General features: G+C 51.7%; 1 protein-coding gene and 1 long non-coding RNA gene across 3 annotated transcripts in view; both read right to left on the bottom strand.

The window, feature by feature from the left end:
- The window catches only part of LOC143960021 (uncharacterized), a 236,931-nt gene that overhangs the window by 115,028 nt on the left and 100,977 nt on the right, over positions 1–20,926 (bottom strand). The window lies entirely within an intron of this gene.
- Positions 717–20,926, bottom strand: part of LOC143960005 (gastrula zinc finger protein XlCGF48.2-like) — a 49,280-nt gene continuing 29,070 nt past the window's right edge. Inside the window, exons 2-6 of one of the 2 annotated variants that reach the window (XR_013270242.1) lie at positions 13,714–13,808; positions 12,796–12,930; positions 12,584–12,707; positions 3,462–7,953; positions 717–3,080 (exon numbers count right to left, since the gene is read on the bottom strand). Coding sequence is in view for 1 of the 2 variants with exons in the window: in XM_077468256.1 (XP_077324382.1) it covers positions 6,791–7,953; positions 12,584–12,707; positions 12,796–12,930; positions 13,714–13,797 (1,506 nt within the window). In the remaining variant the exon portion in view is untranslated. Of the gene's footprint in view, positions 7,954–12,583; positions 12,708–12,795; positions 12,931–13,713; positions 13,809–20,926 lie in introns of both variants that reach the window. The other variant, XM_077468256.1, reaches the window with a different exon arrangement.

Here is a 20,926-nt window from a genome sequence, read left to right as displayed (position 1 = left end):
GAAGAGCCGATCACTGGGTATACGTGTTGTCAGGCTCCTCCTAGGAAGAGCCGATCACTGGGTATACGTGTTGTCAGGCTCCTCCTAGGAAGAGCTGATCACTGGGTATACGTGTTGTCAGGCCCCTCCTAGGAAGAGCCGATCACTGGGTATACGTGTTGTCAGACTCCTCCTAGGAAGATCCGATCACTGGGTATACGTGTTGTCAGACTCCTCCTAGGAAGAGCCGATCACTGGGTATACGTGTTGTCAGGCTCCTCCTAGGAAGAGCCGATCACTGGGTATACGTGTTGTCAGGCTCCTCCTAGGAAGAGCTGATCACTGGGTATACGTGTTGTCAGGCCCCTCCTAGGAAGAGCCGATCACTGGGTATACGTGTTGTCAGACTCCTCCTAGGAAGAGCTGATCACTGGGTATACGTGTTGTCAGACTCCTCCTAGGAAGAGCCGATCACTGGGTATACATGTTGTCAGGCCCCTCCTAGGAAGAGCCGATCACTGGGTATACGTGTTGTCAGACTCCTCCTAGGAAGACCCGATCACTGGGTATACGTGTTGTCAGGCCCCTCCTAGGAAGAGCTGATCACTGGGTATACGTGTTGTCAGACTCCTCCTAGGAAGAGCCGATCACTGGGTATACATGTTGTCAGGCCCCTCCTAGGAAGAACCAGGATACTTGGAGAAGCTTCCCAGGAGACATCCAACACTCAGAAATGATTGTTTTATCAGCTTTATTATCTAAAACTCAATTAAATTAAAAGGTATAAATATCACCCACAGCATAGAAAGTCCTCGGGTCAAAGGTAGAACAATCAGCCCCCCCCCCCCCCCCGGGGTCCCAGTCAGTATAGCCTGTCGCTAGGGGGCCACTGCTGGAACAACACTCCTTTGGGGTCATATTTAGGACAGTCCTCTAGGGTAACAGTCAACGGTGTATGTACCAATGGGGCAACAGCTGGAATAACAGCCCCTTGCGTTCACATTTAGGAAATTCCCCCTGGGTTCCAATAAAAGTCAATCCTTTGGTGTCGCAGCCAGAACAGGCAGACCCTTGGGGCTAGATTTAGGACAGTCCCCATGGTTCCCAGTCAGAAAAGTCTGTCCCTTGGGGCCACAGCCAGAACAGGAAGTACCTTGGAGCCACATTCAGGACAGTCCTCCAGGTTCCCATTCAGTACAGCCTGTCCCTTGGGGCCACAGTTAGAACAGTCCCCATGGTTCCCAGTCAGAAGAATCTGTCCCTCAGTCCTGCAGCTAAAACAGGCAATTCCTTGGGGCCACATTAAGGACAGTCCTCTTGGGTCTCAGTCAGAAGAGTCTGTCCCTGGAGGCCACAGCCAGAACAGGCAGTCCCATGGGGCAATGTTTAGGACAGTCCTCCTGGGTCACAGTCAGTAAAGCCTGTCCCTAGGGGGCCACAGAACCGGAAGTCCCTTGGGGTCACATTTAGGACAGTCCCCATGGTTCCCAGTCAGAAGAGTCTGTGCCTTGGGGCCACATTTAGGCCAGTCCCCATGGTTCCCAGCCAGAAGAGTCTGTCCCTTGGGGCCACATTTACTGTAGGACAGTCCCCATGGTTCCCAGTCAGAAGAGTCTGTCCCTTGGGGCCACATTTACTGTACTACAGTCCCCATGGTTCCCAGTAAGAAGAGTCTGTCCCTTGGGGCCACATTTAGGCCAGTCCCCATGGTTCCCAGCCAGAACAGTCTGTCCCTTGGGGCCACATTTCCTGCAGGACAGTCCCCATGGTTCCCAGTCAGAAGAGTCTGTCCCTTGGGGCCACATTTACTGTAGGACAGTTCCCATGGTTCCCAGTCAGAAGAGTCTGTCTCTTGGGGGCCACATTTACTGTAGGACAGTTCCCATGGTTCCCAGTCAGAAGAGTCTGTCCTTTGGGGCCACATTTAGGACAGTCCCCATGGTTCCCAGTAAGAAGAGTCTGTCCCTTGGGGCCACATTTAGGACAGTCCTCTTGGGTCTCAGTCAGAAGAGTCTGTCCCTAGGGGGCCAGAGAACCGGCAGTCCCTTGGGGTCACATTTAGGACAGTCCCCATGGTTCCCAGTCAGAAGAGTCTGTCCCTTGGGGCCACATTTAGGACAATCCCCTTGGTTCCCAGTCAGAAGATTCTGTCCCTTGGGGCCACATTTAGGACAGTCCCCATGGTTCCTATTCAGTACAGCCTGTCCCTTGGGGCCACAGTTAGAACAGTCCTCATGGTTCCCAGTCAGAAGAATCTGTCCCTCAGTCCTGCAGCTAAAACAGGCATTCCCTTGGGGCCACATTAAGGACAGTCCTCTTGGGTCTCAGTCAGAAGAGTCTGTCCCTGGAGGCCAGAGCCAGAACAGGCAGTCCCATGGGACAATGTTTAGGACAGTCCTCCTGGGTCACAGTCAGTAAAGCCTGTCCCTAGGGGGCCACAGAACCGGCAGTCCCTTGGGGTCACATTTAGGACAGTCCCCATGGTTCCCAGTCAGAAGAGTCTGTCCCTTGTGGCCATATTTACCTTAGGACAGCCCCCATGGTTCCTAGTTAGAAAAGTCTGTCCCTGGGGAGGCCACATTTCCTGCAGGACAGTCCCCATGGTTCCCAGTCAGAAGATTCTGTCCCTTGGGGCCACATTTAGGACAGTCCCCATGGTTCCCAGTCAGAAGATTCTGTCCCTTGGGGCCACATTTACTGCAGGACAGTCCCAATGGTTCCCAGTCAGAAGAGTCCGTCCCTTGGGGCCACATTTACTGTAGGACAGTCCCCATGGTTCCCAGTCAGAAGAGTCTGTCCCTTGTGGCCATATTTACCTTAGGACAGTCCCCATGGTTCCTAGTTAGAAAAGTCTGTCCCTGGGGGGGCCACATTTCCTGCAGGACAGTCCCCATGGTTCCCAGTCAGAAGATTCTGTCCCTTGGGGCCACATTTAGGACAGTCCCCATGGTTCCCAGTCAGAAGATTCTGTCCCTTGGGGCACATTTAGGACAGTCCCCATGGTTCCCAGCCAGAAGATTCTGTGCCTTGGGGCGACATTTCCTGCAGGACAGCCCCCATGGTTCCCAGTCAGAAGAGTCTGTCCCTTGGGGCCACATTTACTGTAGGACAGTCTCCATAGTTCCCAGTCAGAAGAGTCTGTCCCTTGGGGCCACATTTACTGTACTACAGTCCCCATGGTTCCCAGTAAGAAGAGTCTGTCCCTTGGGGCCACATTTAGGACAGTCCCCATGGTTCCCAGTAAGAAGAGTCTGTCCCTTGGGGCCACATTTAGGACAGTCCTCTTGGGTCTCAGTCAGAAGAGTCTGTCCCTAGGGGGCCAGAGAACCGGCAGTCCCTTGGGGTCACATTTAGGACAGTCCCCATGGTTCCCAGTCAGAAGAGTCTGTCCCTTGGGGCCACATTTAGGACAGTCCCCTTGGTTCCCAGTCAGAAGAGTCTGTCCCTAGGGGGCCAGAGAACCGGCAGTCCCTTGGGGTCACATTTAGGACAGTCCCCATGGTTCCCAGTCAGAAGAGTCTGTCCCTTGGGGCCACATTTAGGACAGTCCCCATGGTTCCCAGTCAGAAGAGTCTGTCCCTTGGGGCCACATTTAGGACAGTCCCCATGGTTCCCAGTCAGAAGAGTCTGTCCCTTGGGGTCACATTTAGGACAGTCCCATTGGTTCCCAGTCAGAAGAGTCTGTCCCTTGGGGCCACATTTAGGACAGTCCCCTTGGTTCCCAGTCAGAAGAGTCTGTCCCTTGGGGCCACATTTAGGACAGTCCCCATGGTTCCCAGTCAGAAGAGTCTGTCCCTTGGGGCCACATTTAGGACAGTCCCCATGGTTCCCCGTCAGAAGAGTCTGTCCCTTGGGGCCACATTTAGGACAGTTCCCTTGGTTCCCAGTCAGAAGAGTCTGTCCCTTGGGGCCACATTTAGGACAGCCCCATGGTTCCCAGTCAGAAGAGTCTGTCCCTTGGGGCCACATTTAGGACAGTCCCCATGGTTCCCAGTCAGAAGATTCTGTCCCTTGGGGCCACATTTAGGACAGTCCCCATGGTTCCCAGTCAGAAGATTCTGTCCCTTGGGGCCACATTTAGGACAGTCCCCATGGTTCCCAGCCAGAAGATTCTGTGCCTTGGGGCGACATTTCCTGCAGGACAGCCCCCATGGTTCCCAGTCAGAAGAGTCTGTCCCTTGGGGCCACATTTACTGTAGGACAGTCCCCTTGGTTCCCAGTCAGAAGATTCTGTCCCTTGGGGTCACATTTAGGACAGTCCCATTGGTTCCCAGTCAGAAGAGTCTGTCCCTTGGCCACATTTAGGACAGTCCCCATGGTTCCCAGTCAGAAGAGTCTGTCCCTTGGGGCCACATTTAGGACAGTCCCCATGGTTCCCCGTCAGAAGAGTCTGTCCCTTGGGGCCACATTTAGGACAGTCCCCTTGGTTCCCAGTCAGAAGATTCTGTCCCTTGGGGTCACATTTAGGACAGTCCCCATGGTTCCCAGTCAGAAGAGTCTGTCCCTTGGGGCCACATTTAGGACAGTCCCCATGGTTCCCAGTCAGAAGATTCTGTCCCTTGGGGCCACATTTAGGACAGTCCCCATGGTTCCCAGTCAGAAGAGTCTGTCCCTTGGGGCCACATTTAGGACAGTCCCCATGGTTCCCAGTCAGAAGAGTCTGTCCCTTGGGGCCACATTTAGGACAGTCCCCATGGTTCCCCGTCAGAAGAGTCTGTCCCTTGGGGCCACATTTAGGACAGTCCCCTTGGTTCCCAGTCAGAAGATTCTGTCCCTTGGGGTCACATTTAGGACAGTCCCCATGGTTCCCAGTCAGAAGAGTCTGTCCCTTGGGGCCACATTTAGGACAGTCCCCATGGTTCCCAGTCAGAAGATTCTGTCCCTTGGGGCCACATTTAGGACAGTCCCCATGGTTCCCAGTCAGAAGATTCTGTGCCTTGGGGCGACATTTCCTGCAGGACAGCCCCCATGGTTCCCAGTCAGAAGAGTCTGTCCCTTGGGGCCACATTTACTGTAGAACGGTCCCCATAGTTCCCAGTAAGAAGAGTCTGTCCCTTGGGGCCACATTTAGGACAGTCCCCATGGTTCCCAGTCAGAAGATTCTGTCCCTTGGGGCCACATTTAGGACAGTCCCCATGGTTCCCAGTCAGAAGATTCTGTGCCTTGGGGCGACATTTCCTGCAGGACAGCCCCCATGGTTCCCAGTCAGAAGAGTCTGTCCCTTGGGGCCACATTTACTGTAGGACAGTCCCCATAGTTCCCAGTCAGAAGAGTCTGTCCCTTGGGGCCACATTTACTGTACTACAGTCCCCATGGTTCCCAGTAAGAAGAGTCTGTCCCTTGGGGCCACATTTAGGAAAGTCCTCTTGGGTCTCAGTCAGAAGAGTCTGTCCCTAGGGGGCCAGAGAACCGGCAGTCCCTTGGGGTCACATTTAGGACAGTCCCCATGGTTCCCAGTCAGAAGAGTCTGTCCCTTGGGGCCACATTTAGGACAGTCCCCATGGTTCCCAGTCAGAAGATTCTGTCCCTTGGGGCCACATTTAGGACAGTCCCCATGGTTCCCAGTCAGAAGATTCTGTGCCTTGGGGCGACATTTCCTGCAGGACAGCCCCCATGGTTCCCAGTCAGAAGAGTCTGTCCCTTGGGGCCACATTTATGACAGTCCCCATGGTTCCCCATCAGAAGATTCTGTCCCTTGGGGCCACATTTAGGACAGTCCCCATGGTTCCCCATCAGAAGATTCTGTCCCTTGGGGCCACATTTAGGACAGTCCCCATGGTTCCCAGTCAGAAGATTCTGTGCCTTGGGGCGACATTTCCTGCAGGACAGCCCCCATGGTTCCCAGTCAGAAGAGTCTGTCCCTTGGGGCCACATTTATGACAGCCCCCATGGTTCCCCATCAGAAGAGTCTGTCCTTTGGGGCCACATTTAGGACAGTCCCCATGGTTCCCAGTCAGAAGAGTCTGTCCCTTGGGGTCACATTTATGACAGTCCCCATGGTTCCCCATCAGAAGATTCTGTCCCTTGGGGCCACATTTAGGACAGTCCCCATGGTTCCCCGTCAGAAGAGTCTGTCCCTTGGGGCCACATTTAGGACAGTCCCCTTGGTTCCCAGTCAGAAGATTCTGTCCCTTGGGGTCACATTTAGGACAGTCCCCATGGTTCCCAGTCAGAAGATTCTGTCCCTTGGGGCCACATTTAGGACAGTCCCCTTGGTTCCCAGTCAGAAGAGTCTGTCCCTTGGGGCCACATTTAGGACAGTCCCCTTGGTTCCCAGTCAGAAGAGTCTGTCCCTTGGGGTCACATTTAGGACAGTCCCCTTGGTTCCCAGTCAGAAGAGTCTGTCCCTTGGGGCCACATTTAGGACAGTCCCCTTGGTTCCCAGTCAGAAGATTCTGTCCCTTGGGGCCACATTTAGGACCGTCCCCATGGTTCCCCGTCAGAAGAGTCTGTCCCTTGGGGCCACATTTAGGACAGTCCCCTTGGTTCCCAGTCAGAAGAGTCTGTCCCTTGGGGTCACATTTAGGACCGTCCCCATGGTTCCCCGTCAGAAGAGTCTGTCCCTTGGGGCCACATTTAGGACAGTCCCCTTGGTTCCCAGTCAGAAGAGTCTGTCCCTTGGGGTCACATTTAGGACAGTCCCCTTGGTTCCCAGTCAGAAGAGTCTGTCCCTTGGGGTCACATTTAGGACAGTCCCCTTGGTTCCCAGTCAGAAGAGTCTGTCCCTTGGGGTCACATTTAGGACAGTCCCCTTGGTTCCCAGTCAGAAGAGTCTGTCCCTTGGGGCCACATTTAGGCCAGTCCTCCAGGGTCAGGATCTGAATTTCAGCCCCATGTGGATCCTCTGGTGGGCTCTCAGCACTGATTTGGTGGTGAAGCTCTTGCTGCAGTCGGGACAGCCATGCGGTTTCTCGCCGGTGTGCACCTTGTAGTGGGAGATCAGGTTGGACTTCCTGTTGAAGCAGCGGCCGCACTCGGCGCAGCTGAAGGGTTTTTCCCCCGAGTGGATCTTCCGGTGTTCGTTCAGCGCGGACCGGACGATGAAGCAGCGGCCGCAGTCGGCGCACACGAAGCGCCTGTCGCTGTGCAGCTTGGTCTGGTGGCGCAGCAGCTGGGACTTGGCCGTGTAACTCTCGCCGCACTCGGAGCAGGAGAAGGGCCGCTCCCCCGTGTGATTCCGCCGGTGTATGACCAGGTAGCCGCGGCTGGAGAAGCCTTTGCCGCACTCCACGCACACGAACGGCTTCTTCCGGACGTGCGATCGCTGGTGGACGAAAAGATTGGATCTGGTGGACAGTGTCTTCCCGCATTCGAAGCAGGGCCACCGCTTCCGCGGGTCGTTGCTGCCGGAGGCCGCTTCCATCTTGATATGAGCAGATATGTATTGTCCATGGTGGGTGTAAAGACCGCTATTCAGGAAATCGCCTTCATCCCAAGACATGGACTCGTCCTTTATGGAGGAACGCTGGGAACAGTCCATGGGGTCCAAAAGGTCTGACTCTGGGATGGGTTCCTCTTCATCTGAGAGGGGTTCCTCCTTTATATGGGGGGGTGTATAAGGTCTCCTGTCGGCAGATGCCAGGCTGTCTATGTCCAAGTCTTTGTACAAGCTGGGTTCCGCCTTAACGTGACTAGACGTGAGCCGTGTGTGATCTGTAGGTGTCACAGTGTCCATACATGGGGGGCCCGGTTCTTGATCAGGGAGGAGCTCTGACTTGGCCTGACCAGATGAGGTCTGCTTGTGAACAGTCAGGGGTGGGATGTCTTCCGGTGGGAGGCGTCCTTCTTCACCCGAATCCTCCATGATGGTCCGACACGAATACCGCGCGCAGTCTCGGGAAGTATCATTTTCCGTGTCTGTGAAGATCCCTTCTTCGCTGGAAGTGGAGTCCTCGTAATGGAGAACCTCTGGAGGATCCTCGTCTTCCCTCCATGTCAATTCCTTCTCCAGGTTTTCACCCAGAACGGACGCATCTATTGGTAGAAAGAAAATGATATGTGATTGGGATCGGGGGGGGGGGTCATCACCATAAAAATAAAACCCTTTCATGACCCCCTCAGCATGGCCAAGTTGGTGGACACCCAACCATCCCACAACCTTCAACATCATCCCAACCTAGAACGGCGGCCATTTTCTGGAGTCAAAAAATAAGAAAAAACCACAGGAAACACTCAACATAAAATCCGGAGATTGTTATTATTACAGCGCATCCTCTTCAAGACCGCAATACGTATATATAGGTTGCGGCTCTGAAGTGGTTTGCTGGGGTGAGGGATGAAGCCATCAGCCAGAACCCCCTCCCCCCCCGGTATCGTTCTTTCAGCCATCATCAGGGCTGGACTGGGACAAAAATTTGGCCCTGGACTTCATCCAGACCGGCCCACTTTAATTTTGCAAACACGCAAAAAACAGTATATAAACTGTACGCAATTGGGCAAAAAAGCCCCTAGAGAGCCCCCCTTACATCTGGGTCCCCAGAGAGCCCCCCACTTACATCGGGGTCCCCAGAGAGCCTCCCCTTACATCAGGGTCCCCATATAGCCTTCCCCTTACATCAGGGTCCCCATATAGCCTTCCCCTTACATCAGGGTCCCCAGAGAGCCCCTCTTACATTAGGGTCCCCATATAGCCTTCCCCTTACATCAGGGTCCCCATATAGCCTTCCCCTTACATCAGGGTCCCCATATAGCCTTCCCCTTACATCAGGGTCCCCATATAGACTTCCCCTTACATCAGGGTCCACAGAGAGCCCCTCTTACATCAGAGTCCCCAGAGATCATTCGCCTTACATCAGGGTCCCCATATAGCCTTCCCCTTACATCAGGGTCCCCATATAGCCTTCCCCTTACATCAGGGTCCCCATATAGCCTTCCCCTTACATCAGGGTCCCCATATAGCCTTCCCCTTACATCAGGGTCCCCAGAGAGCCCCTCTTACATTAGGGTCCCCATATAGCCTTCCCCTTACATCAGGGTCCCCATATAGCCTTCCCCTTACATCAGGGTCCCCATATAGACTTCCCCTTACATCAGGGTCCACAGAGAGCCCCTCTTACATCAGAGTCCCCAGAGATCATTCGCCTTACATCAGGGTCCCTAGAGAGCCAACCCCTTACATCCGGGCCCCCGCAGAGCCCCCCTTACATCCAGGTCCACAGAGAGACTCTCTCTTACATCAGGTTCCCCAGAGAGCCTCCGGCTTACATCAGGGTCACCAGAAAGAGGGCAGGTAGTGGGCTGGGACCCTGTGGTTGGGGACTTCTGGACTGACTCTGGGCTATGGGCCCCAGATTCGGGGCTATAGCCCCAAAAGTCCCCCCCCAGTGATGCCACTGGCTGTCACTGAAACCGGCCCACTGAGCCATCGGCCCACCGGGAAACTCCTTATAGTCCCTATGGCCAGTACATGCCTGGCCGTCAGTTGGTTTTTCTCATGAAGGCGTCCCTTCCCACTGCTTGCCGGTGTTTCTGAGGCTTACCATTCTAAACCAGCAAGCCCGAGGAACAATCCAACAGTGCAGCCGGCTGGTCCCAGAGGTGATCAAAGAGTAGATCGTCTTTGATCGCCTCTATGGCCTTGGAGGACCAGAGTGACATCATGAGGTGGAGGGTGGAAGGAAAGCCGATTTCTTTGTTCCCCTCTTCAGGAAGTGAGGGGAGCCGGAAGGGTAGAACATTACAATTCAAAGTACAAAATCATAAAACACACAAAACTAATTGATAATCACATAAATCAAAAATAAGCTGACCAAGCCGGGACAGTCCGGCACCAAACAAGGGACAACAACACTCCCCGGGCTTGGCAAGCTTAGTTTTGGATTTATGAGATTATCAATTCAAATTGTGTGTTTTATGATTTTGTACTTGGAATGTTTTACCCTTCCAGCTCCCCTCACTTCCTGAAGAAGCGGGGTGCTCCCGTGAAACGCGTTGAGACATAGAGAGACCGCCTACCCATGGAAGACCCCCAATCCACCATATTGTTTCCAGATGTGAACTTTGTGTTATTGTGATATGTTTGCCGTCTGTAATTCTATGGGAGGGTCTGAGGGAGGTCTCTTTTGTATATATATATATAGCTTTGTCTTTTATCCAAGTGATTTTCTATATGAGTGTTTCCTGTGCCGCCACCTCAGAAGTTCCACCTTCTTCTTCTTACTTATTGACTGTAAATAGAATGTTGGTGTCTTTGGCAATTCCTTGGTTCTTTTAAACTTTACAATTTTATGGAGTTTCCCCCCCCAAGTATTGCCAAACATATGGAGTCCCCCCCCAAGTATTGCCAACAATATGGAGTCCCCCCCAAGTATTGCCAACAATATGGAGTCCCCCCACCCAAGTATTGCCAATAATATGGAGCCCCCCCCCCAAGTATTGCCAACAATATGGAGTCCCCCCACCCAAGTATTGCCAATAATATGGAGTCCCCCCCCCAAGTATTGCCAACAATATGGAGTCCCCCAGTCCCCCCACCCCCAAATATTTCCAATAATATGGAGTTGCCCCCCCCAAGTATTGCCAATAATATGGAGTTGCCCCCCCCCCAAGTATTGCCAATAATATGGAGTTGTCCCCCCCAAGTATTGCCAATAATATGGAGTCCCCCCAAGTATTGCCAATAATATGGAGTTGTCCCCCCCAAGTATTGCCAATAATATGAAGTCCCCCCCCCAAGTATTGCCAATAATATGGAGTCCCCCCCAAGTATTGCCAATAACATGGAGTTGCCCCCCCCCCCCAAGTATTGCCAAAATATGGAGCCCCCCCCCCAAGTATTGTCAATAATATGGAGTTTCCCCCCCCCCCCAAGTATTGCCAATAATATGGAGTCCCCCCCAAGTATTGCCAATAATATGGAGTTGTCCCCCCCCCCAAGTATTGCCAATAATATGGAGTTTTCCCCCCAAGTATTGGCAATAATATGGAGTTGCCCCCCCTCCCCCAAGTATTGCCAATAATATGGAGCCCCCCCCCCCAAGTATTGGCAATAATATGGAGTTTCCCCCCCCCCCCCAAGTATTGCCAATAATATGGAGTCCCCCCCAAGTATTGCCAATAATATGGAGTTGTCCCCCCCCCCAAGTATTGCCAATAATATGGAGTTTTCCCCCCATGTATTGCCAATAATATGGAGTTGCCCCCCCCCCCCCCCCAAGGTCATCAAGAAGTTGCTCCCTTTTGTGTATAGAACAACCTCCACTCTTCTAGAAGGACCTTCCACAAGAATTTGGAAGGTGTCTGTGGGATTTTGTCTCATTTGTGAGGTCGGGCACTGCTGGTGGATGACCTGGATCAGTATCTCCATTCCCATTAACTCCAAAGGTGTTCAGTAGGGATGAGGTCGGGGCTCTGTGCAGGACACTCAAGTTCCTCCATCCATCACACCTATATGAGCTTGTTGGACATCCATTCCTAAATCATTCATGTGGAGTTTCCCCCTTTGTGGCTATCACATCCTCCACTCTGTGAGGTCAACTACTAATGTTCAATGAGAAGACTGGGCCTCACGTTGGGCACCAAAAAAAAACCTGGCCTTCAGCCAACGTTCAAGTTCATCCCAGTGGTGATCAGTAGGGATGAGGTCAGGGCTCTGTACAGGACACTCGAGCTCCTCCACCCATTACACCTATATGAGCTTGTTGGACATCAAGACTGGGCCTCACGTTGGGCACAAAAAAAAAAACTGGCCTTCAGCCAACGTTCAAGTTCATCCCAGTGGTGATCAGTAGGGATGAGGTCAGGGATCTGTGCAGGACACTCGAGTTCCTCCACCCATCACACCTATATGAGCTTGTTGGACATCCATTCCTAAATCATTCATGTGGAGTTTCCCCCTTTGTGGCTATCACATCCTCCACTCTGTGAGGTCAACTACTAATGTTCAATGAGAAGACTGGGCCTCACGTTGGGCACCAAAAAAAAAAACTGGCCTTCAGCCAACGTTCAAGTTCATCCTACTGGTGATCAGTAGGGATGAGGTCAGGGCTCTGTACAGGACACTCGAGTTCCTCCACACCACACTGATCACACCATATCTTTATGGAGCTGGCTTTGTACGTCATGGGGGTACAGTCATTGTGGAACAGAAAAGGGTCTTCACCAAACTGTTACCACAAGGCTGGAAGAGCCCAATTGTCTCCAATGTCTTTGTATGATGGAGGATTACCGGGACCCCTCACTGGAGACCCCTGAACTCCATCATTGGAGGGGAATTCATCTACTTTGGGCCTTGTCCAGTATTTAGGGTGACCACAGACTGGCCGATGTCTCAGGAAATAAAGTTTGGAAATATCTAACTATCACCATCCCCACAGAAAGCCAGGTTATAACTCAACACAGAAAGGAGAAAAAGAAACATCTGGAAGTTTCCTCTTTTTTCAATGGTGCAGCGAGTTAGAAGAATGTGAATCTATAAAGGTCCCCACAGCCCAGATTAGGAGAAGATTAGGGGGGTGAAGGGCTGATTATCCACAGTCACAACTGTTATTTTTCGTACCTTCAATCCCAAAGGATCGGTTTGTTTAAACCTATCTGGTTGGAGAATTCAACAGTTGGCCATCACTAGGGCTGAGATGTACATGGAAGATCATGTCCAATCTCTTACCCGGATCCGGGAGGGTGTGGTGGTCCTTCATCATGGCGTCCTTGTAGAGATCCTTGTGTCCTTCTAAATACTCCCACTCCTCCATGGAGAAATAGACAGTGACATCCTGACACCTTATAGGAACCTGACACACACAATGATACAGTCACCATCCAGACACATCCCTTGTCTGTTACTGGATAATGTCCCACAATTCCCAGAATCCTCCTCACCTCTCCTGTCAGCAGCTCCATCATCTTCTTGATCAGTTCCAGGATCTTCCTGTCACCATCCCCCTTAGGTTTCAGGGACTGAGGTGGAGGCACCATGATGGTGAGATGATCACCGGACTTCACAGGAGGAAATCTCTGTATTAAAATAGTAACAATGTTATCATGTGACCTCCCAGAATCCTCCTCACCTCTCCGGTCAGGTCTGTGTTTTATTAATAGAGATAAGAGTGATGTCATGTGACCTCCCAGAATCCTCCTCACCTCTCCGGTCAGGTCTGTGTTTTATTATTAGAGATAAGAGTGATGTCATGTGACCTCCCAGAATCCTCCTCACCTCTCCGGTCAGCTCTGTGTTTTATTAATAGAGATAAGAGTGATGTCATGTGACCTCCCAGAATCCTCCTCACCTCTCCGGTCAGGTCTGTGTATTATTAATAGAGATAAGAGTGATGTCATGTGACCTCCCAGAATCCTCCTCACCTCTCCGGTCAGGTCTGTGTTTTATTAATAGAGATAAGAGTGATGTCATGTGACCTCCCAGAATCCTCCTCACCTCTCCGGTCAGGTCTGTGTTTTATTAATAGAGATGAGAGTGACGTCATGTGACCTCCCAGAATCCTCCTCACCTCTCCGGTCAGGTCTGTGTTTTATTAAAAGAGATAAGAGTGATGTCATGAGACCTCCCAGAATCCTCCTCACCTCTCCGGTCAGGTCTGTGTATTATTAATAGAGATAAGAGTGATGTCATGTGACCTCCCAGAATCCTCCTCACCTCTCCAGTCAGGTCTGTGTTTTATTAATAGAGATAAGAGTGATGTCATGTGACCTCCCAGAATCCTCCTCACCTCTCCGGTCAGGTCTGTGTTTTATTAATAGAGATAAGAGTGATGTCATGTGACCTCCCAGAATCCTCCTCACCTCTCCGGTCAGCAGGTAGATGATCTCCAGGGTGAGGTTGAGTATCCTGTAGGTGATGTCATTCTGGTCCTTCTCCATGTCCATCCGGCACTGATCTATGAAGATATTATATATAAATATAATATTACACACTTCTGATGGGTAAAATGATGATTGCCAGTGTGATGTGTGACTGGCGGTATGGTGAAAACTGATTGGCTAACCGGTGGCGGTATGGCGAATACTGATTGGCTGACCAGTGGCGGTATGGGGAATACTGATTGGCTGACCGGTGGCGGTATGGGGAATACTGATTGGCTGACCGGTGGCGGTATGGTGAATAATGAGTGTCTCTGGGGGCATCAAAACTCCTGCAATGGTTATCCAGAGTATCAATGTTTAGTGTAGTGAAATTAAGAGAGTCCACTATAGACTCTTCTCCTCGAACTCTTCTCCACAATGTTTAGTATAGGTGTCCCGGAATCTACAATCACTTCTACAGACTCCAGGTGATGGAGTATTCCTGTGTCCAGCCTTGTGCTTCCCAGTCTGACAGCTCCTCTCTCCATTCTATAATCTGCTCTCCACCCTTCCATCCTACAATACTCCTCTCCTCTGCTTGTCATGACCCCACCAGGTGACATAACCTCCCAATCACTGACACCTGCACTCCCATAACCCGGACTCCCATCTCACCTCCCACACTCTCCTGCTTCTTCTGACTTCTGGAGATGTCTCCCCTGATTCTGCCCCTCCACCATCTAACTCCCCCCCCTCCCCCCCCGCACCCCGCCGCTGTCCACAATCCATTCTAAGTTCTCATCATCTTTGTCTTATGCACCCCCTGAAACACCCGCCCTGTGTCTGTAACAATCCTGCCTCTCTCCGTAGCATTTCTATCACTAACTCCTTTATTCTACTCGTTGTTACTGAAAGTTGGCCTCAGGAATCTGCCTCTGCCTCTCCTGCTGCCCTTTCCCATGGTGGTCTCCTCTGTCCTCGGAGGAGGGAAGGGAGGTGGAGTCAGAACCCTTCTATCACCACTGAGCATCTCTCGGGTATTCACTCACCTCCCTGTCACTCTCCTCGTTTGAAGCTCTCCTCGTATTTGTCTATTTTCTCCCGTTTCTTTAGGAATTGCTGTGATCTATCGACCCCCCCGGACCCGTATCAACCTTCCATAAAGACGTCTCTGCCTGGCTACTCTACGTTCTCTCTTCTGAAATCCCCACAATCACTCCCGGTGACTTCAACATCCCTCTTAATATGAACACTCTACTTCTAAACTTCTCAGACTATTTTCCTCCTTTGACCTGTAGCAATGGATACACATTGGACACACAATAGATACACATTGGATACACAATGGATACACATTGGACACACATTGGATACACAATGGACACATAATGGAAACACAGTGGATACACAATGGATACACAATGAACTCACATTGGATACGCATTGGACACACAATGGAAACACAATGGATACACATTGGATACACAATGGACACATAATGGAAACACAGTGGATACAAAATGGACACACAGTTGACACACATTGGATACACAATGGACACACAATGGACACATAATGGAAACACAGTGGATACACAATGGACACACAATGGACACACATTGGACACACAATGAAACACAATGGACACACATTGGAAACACAATGGATACACAGTGGATACACAGTGGAAACACAGTGGATACACAATGGACACACATTGGATACACATTGGTCACACAGTGGACACACAACGGATACACAGTGGATACACAATGGACACACAATGCAAACACAGTGCATACACAATGGACACACATTGGATACACAATGGAAACACAGTGGATACACAATGGATACGCATTGGTCACACAGTGGACACACAATGGAAACACAATGGATACACAATGGAAACACAATGGATACACAATGGATACACAATGGATACACATTGGATACACATTGGATACATGCCTCTGCTCACACTGATGACAACACCCTTGACCTTGCATTCTCTCAGCACTAAACTTTGTACAACCTCTCCAACGTTCCTTCCCCTATCTCTGATCACCACCTTATTAGTTTCACTCTCTCCTCCTCCTCCTCTCCCTCCAACCAACTAACAATTACCCATACAAAACCTTCCCCACCTCAACCCTTTTCTTTTCTATTCTGCTACTGAGCACCTCTATGATAAAATCTCACCCCTGTCCTGCCCCAACCTAACCACTTCTGTCTACAACAGCTCACTGTCCTCCACCCTGGAGCAATCAGATGACACCAGAAGTCTTGAGCTTCTGTGGTGTAGGACTAATGCTTTGTACACAGGGTCAGAATTTCCGATGGAAAAAGTCCAATCAGATTATGTTGTTGGAAAATCCGATCGTGTGTGGGCTCTATCGGATTTTGTCAGACGGAATTTCCAATGGAAAAAATCTGATCAGACTTTTTCCGATCGTGTGTTGAGAATTCCGACGCACAAAGTGCCACGCATGCTCAGAAAAAATTTGGAGATGAAAGCTATTGGCTACTGACCTCTACGTAGTCCCATCCTACGTTTTATTTGTCACCTCGTTCCGAATGATCACATTTTCCGACAAGGTTGTGCGACCGTGTGTATGTAAGACAAGTTTCGGCCAAAATCCATCTGATTTTTTTTTTTTTTGTGGTCGGAATGTCCATCCACGTGTACAAGACATTAGTCTCTTAAAGACTTCAACCAATACAAATCTGCCCTCCAAAACTACAACTTCTGCCTCCTCACTGCCAGGCAGACCTTATCATCCCGTCCCCGTCAACTCTTCTCTACCTTCAGCTCTCTTCTCCATCCCCCACCCACCAACTCTCCGTCCAGGAGGTCGCCAATCACTTCAAAAATAAGAGGATACCTCCATGGTACAGATACCTTCTCCACTTATCACCCCATGTCCACAGGTACAATCATTACTTCCTTCAACCCGACCACTATAGATGAGGCTACTAAACTTCTTCCTAACGTCCACCTGACCACCTGTCCCCTGGACCCTCGCAAATACTGCGCTCACCCTCCGGCTCCATCCTACACTCTCTAACTCACATCTTCAATCTCTCCCTCTCTTCTGGCACCTTCCCCAACGCTCTAAAACCTGCACTAGTCACCCCCAAACTTAAAAAGCCCTCACCGGACCCCACCAATCTTAACAACCTACGCCCCATCTCCTTGCTCCCCTTTTCCTCCAAACTCTGGTCTAAAAATGACTGAGTGACCATCTCACCGAGAATAACCTTCTTCACCCCCTTCAGTCTGGGCTTCACCCTCAAAACTCCATAGAAACTTCTCTCCTAAAACTCACAAACTATCTGCTAATGACTAAAACCAACGGACACTATTCTGTCCTCCTACTCCGGGACCCTTCTTCTTCGTTTGATAGAGTAAAACATCCCCAACTCTTCAGAAACTCCACTCCTTTGGCCTCTAAGACTCTGCCCTTTCCTGGTTCTCCTCCTATTAAAGCAGTCCTTCAGTGTCATCAACCTCCTCTTCCTCTTAGTGTAGAGGTCCCCCAAAGCTCTGACCTCAGACCTACAACTCTGTCCCCTCCTCTTCTTCATTCCATCGGGGTCCTCCAAGGCTCTGACCTCAGACCTACAACTCTGTCTCCTCCTCTTCTCTCCATAGGGGTCCTCCAAGGCTCTGACCTCAGACCTACAACTCCATCTCCTCCTCTTCTCTCCATAGGGGTCCTCCAAGGCTCTGACCTCAGACCCACAACTCTGTCCCCTCCTCTTCTCTCCATAGGGGTCCTCCAAGGCTCTGACCTCAGATCTACAACTCTGTCCCCTCCTCTTCTCCTTTCTATAGGGGTCCTTCAAAGCTCTGACATCAGACCTACAACCATATCTCCTCCTCTTCCTCCTCTTCTCCCCATAGGGGTCCTCCAAGGCTGTGACCTCAGACCTACAACTCTCTCCTCTTCTCTCCATAGGGGTCCTCCAAGGCTCTGACCTCAGACCTACAACTCTATCTCCTCCTCTTCTCTACATAGGGGTCCCCCAAGGCTCTGACCTCAGACCTACAACTCCATCCCCTCCTCTTCTCTACATCGGGGTCCTCCAAGGCTCTGACCTCAGACCTATAACTCTGTCCCCTCCTCTTCTCCTTTCTATAGGGGTCCTTCAAAGCTCTGACATCAGACCTACAACCATATGTCCTCCTCTTCTCCCCATAGGGGTCCTCCAAGGCTCTGACCTCAGACCTACAACTCTCTCCTCTCCTCTTCTCTCCATAGGGGTCCTCCAAGGCTCTGACCTCAGACCTACAACTCTGTGCCCTCCTCTTCTCTCCATAGGGGTCCTCCAAGGCTCTGACCTCAGACCTACAACTCTATCTCCTCCTCTTCTCTCCATAGGGCTCCTCCAGGGCTCTGACCTCAGACCTACAACTCTATCTCCTCCTCTTCTCCCCATAGGGCTCCTCCAAGGCTCTGACCTCAGACCTACAACTCTATCTCCTCCTCTTCTCTCTATAGGGGTCCTCCAAGGCTCTGACCTCAGACCTACAACTCTATCCCCTCCTCTTCTCCCCATAGGGGCTCCTCCAGGGCTCTGACCTCAGACCTACAACTCCATCCCTTCCTCTTCTCCCCATAGGGGTCCTCCAAGGCTCTGACCTCAGACCTACAACTCTATCTCCTCCTCTTCTCCCCATAGGGCTCCTCCAAGGCTCTGACCTCAGACCTACAACTCTATCTCCTCCTCTTGTCTCCATTGGGCTCCTCCAGGGCTCTGACCTCAGACCTACAACTCCATCCCCTCCTCTTCTCCCCATAGGGGTGCTCCAAGGCTCTGACCTCAGACCTACAACTCTATTCCCTCCTCTTCTCTCCATAGGGGTCCTCCAAGGCTCTGATCTCAGACCTACAACTCCATCCCTTCCTCTTCTTCATTCCATCGGGGTCCTCCAAGGCTCTGACCTCAGACCTACAAATCTATCCCCTCCTCTCCTCTCCATAGGGGCTCCTCCAAGGCTCTGACCTCAGACCTACAACTCCATCTCCTCCTCTTCTCCCCATAGGGCTCCTCCAAGGCTCTGACCTCAGACCTACAACTCCATCCCCTCCTCTTCTCCCCATAGGGGTGCTCCAAGGCTCTGACCTCAGACCTACAACTCTATTCCCTCCTCTTCTCTCCATAGGGGTCCTCCAAGGCTCTGATCTCAGACCTACAACTCCATCCCTTCCTCTTCTTCATTCCATCGGGGTCCTCCAAGGCTGTGACCTCAGACCTACAACTCTCTCCTCTTCTCTCCATAGGGGTCCTCCAAGGCTCTGACCTCAGACCTATAACTCTGTCCCCTCCTCTTCTCCTTTCTATAGGGGTCCTTCAAAGCTCTGACATCAGACCTACAACCATATGTCCTCCTCTTCTCCCCATAGGGGTCCTCCAAGGCTCTGACCTCAGACCTACAACTCTCTCCTCTCCTCTTCTCTCCATAGGGGTCCTCCAAGGCTCTGACCTCAGACCTACAACTCTGTGCCCTCCTCTTCTCTCCATAGGGGTCCTCCAAGGCTCTGACCTCAGACCTACAACTCTATCTCCTCCTCTTCTCTCCATAGGGCTCCTCCAGGGCTCTGACCTCAGACCTACAACTCTATCTCCTCCTCTTCTCCCCATAGGGCTCCTCCAAGGCTCTGACCTCAGACCTACAACTCTATCTCCTCCTCTTCTCTCTATAGGGGTCCTCCAAGGCTCTGACCTCAGACCTACAACTCTATCCCCTCCTCTTCTCCCCATAGGGGCTCCTCCAGGGCTCTGACCTCAGACCTACAACTCCATCCCCTCCTCTTCTCCCCATAGGGGTCCTCCAAGGCTCTGACCTCAGACCTACAACTCTATCTCCTCCTCTTCTCCCCATAGGGCTCCTCCAAGGCTCTGACCTCAGACCTACAACTCTATCTCCTCCTCTTGTCTCCATTGGGCTCCTCCAGGGCTCTGACCTCAGACCTACAACTCCATCCCCTCCTCTTCTCCCCATAGGGGTGCTCCAAGGCTCTGACCTCAGACCTACAACTCTATTCCCTCCTCTTCTCTCCATAGGGGTCCTCCAAGGCTCTGATCTCAGACCTACAACTCCATCCCTTCCTCTTCTTCATTCCATCGGGGTCCTCCAAGGCTCTGACCTCAGACCTACAAATCTATCCCCTCCTCTCCTCTCCATAGGGGCTCCTCCAAGGCTCTGACCTCAGACCTACAACTCCATCTCCTCCTCTTCTCCCCATAGGGCTCCTCCAAGGCTCTGATCTCAGACCTACAACTCCATCCCTTCCTCTTCTTCATTCCATCGGGGTCCTCCAAGGCTCTGACCTCAGACCTACAAATCTATCCCCTCCTCTCCTCTCCATAGGGGCTCCTCCAAGGCTCTGACCTCAGACCTACAACTCCATCTCCTCCTCTTCTCTCCATAGGGCTCCTCCAAGGCTCTGACCTCAGACCTACAACTCTATCTCCTCCTCTTCTCTCCATAGGGGTTCTCCAGGGCTCTGACCTCAGACCTACAACTCCATCTCCTCCTCTTCTCTCCATAGGGCTCCTCCAAGGCTCTGACCTCAGACCTACAACTCTATCTCCTCCTCTTCTCTCCATGGGGCTCCTCCAGGGCTCTGACCTCAGACCTACAACTCCATCTTCTCCCCATAGGGGTCCTCCAAGGCTCTGACCTCAGACCTACAACTCTATCTCCTCCTCTTCTCTCCATAGGGGTCCCCCAAGGCTCTGACCTCAGACCTAAAACTCCATCTCCTCCTCTTCTCTACATCGGGGTCCTCCAAGGCTCTGACCTCAGACCTACAACTCCATCCCCTCCTCTTCTCTCCATAGGGGTCCTCCAAGGCTCTGACCTCAGACCTATAACTCTGTCCCCTCCTCTTCTCCTGTCTATAGGGGTCCTTCAAAGCTCTGACATCAGACCTACAACCGTATCTCCTCCTCTTCCTCCTCTTCTCCCCATAGGGGTCCTCCAAGGCTCTGACCTCAGACCTACAACTCTATCTCCTCCTCTTCTCCCCATAGGGCTCCTCCAGGGCTCTGACCTCAGACCTACAACTCCATCCCCTCCTCTTCTGTCCATAGGGGTCCTCCAAGGCTCTGACCTCAGACCTACAACTCTATCTCCTCCTCTTCTCCCCATAGGGCTCCTCCAGGGCTCTGACCTCAGACCTACAACTCCATCCCCTCCTCT

This window comes from Lithobates pipiens, unplaced genomic scaffold (genome assembly GCF_037356315.1).
Source record: "Lithobates pipiens isolate NorthernLeopardFrog02 unplaced genomic scaffold, aLitPip1_a1.2 Scaffold_79, whole genome shotgun sequence".
In the NCBI taxonomy this organism is placed as follows: Eukaryota; Metazoa; Chordata; class Amphibia; order Anura; family Ranidae; genus Lithobates; species Lithobates pipiens.
The sequence above is the reverse complement of the archived record's forward strand: the minus strand, read 5'-3'. Positions and strand labels throughout refer to the sequence as shown.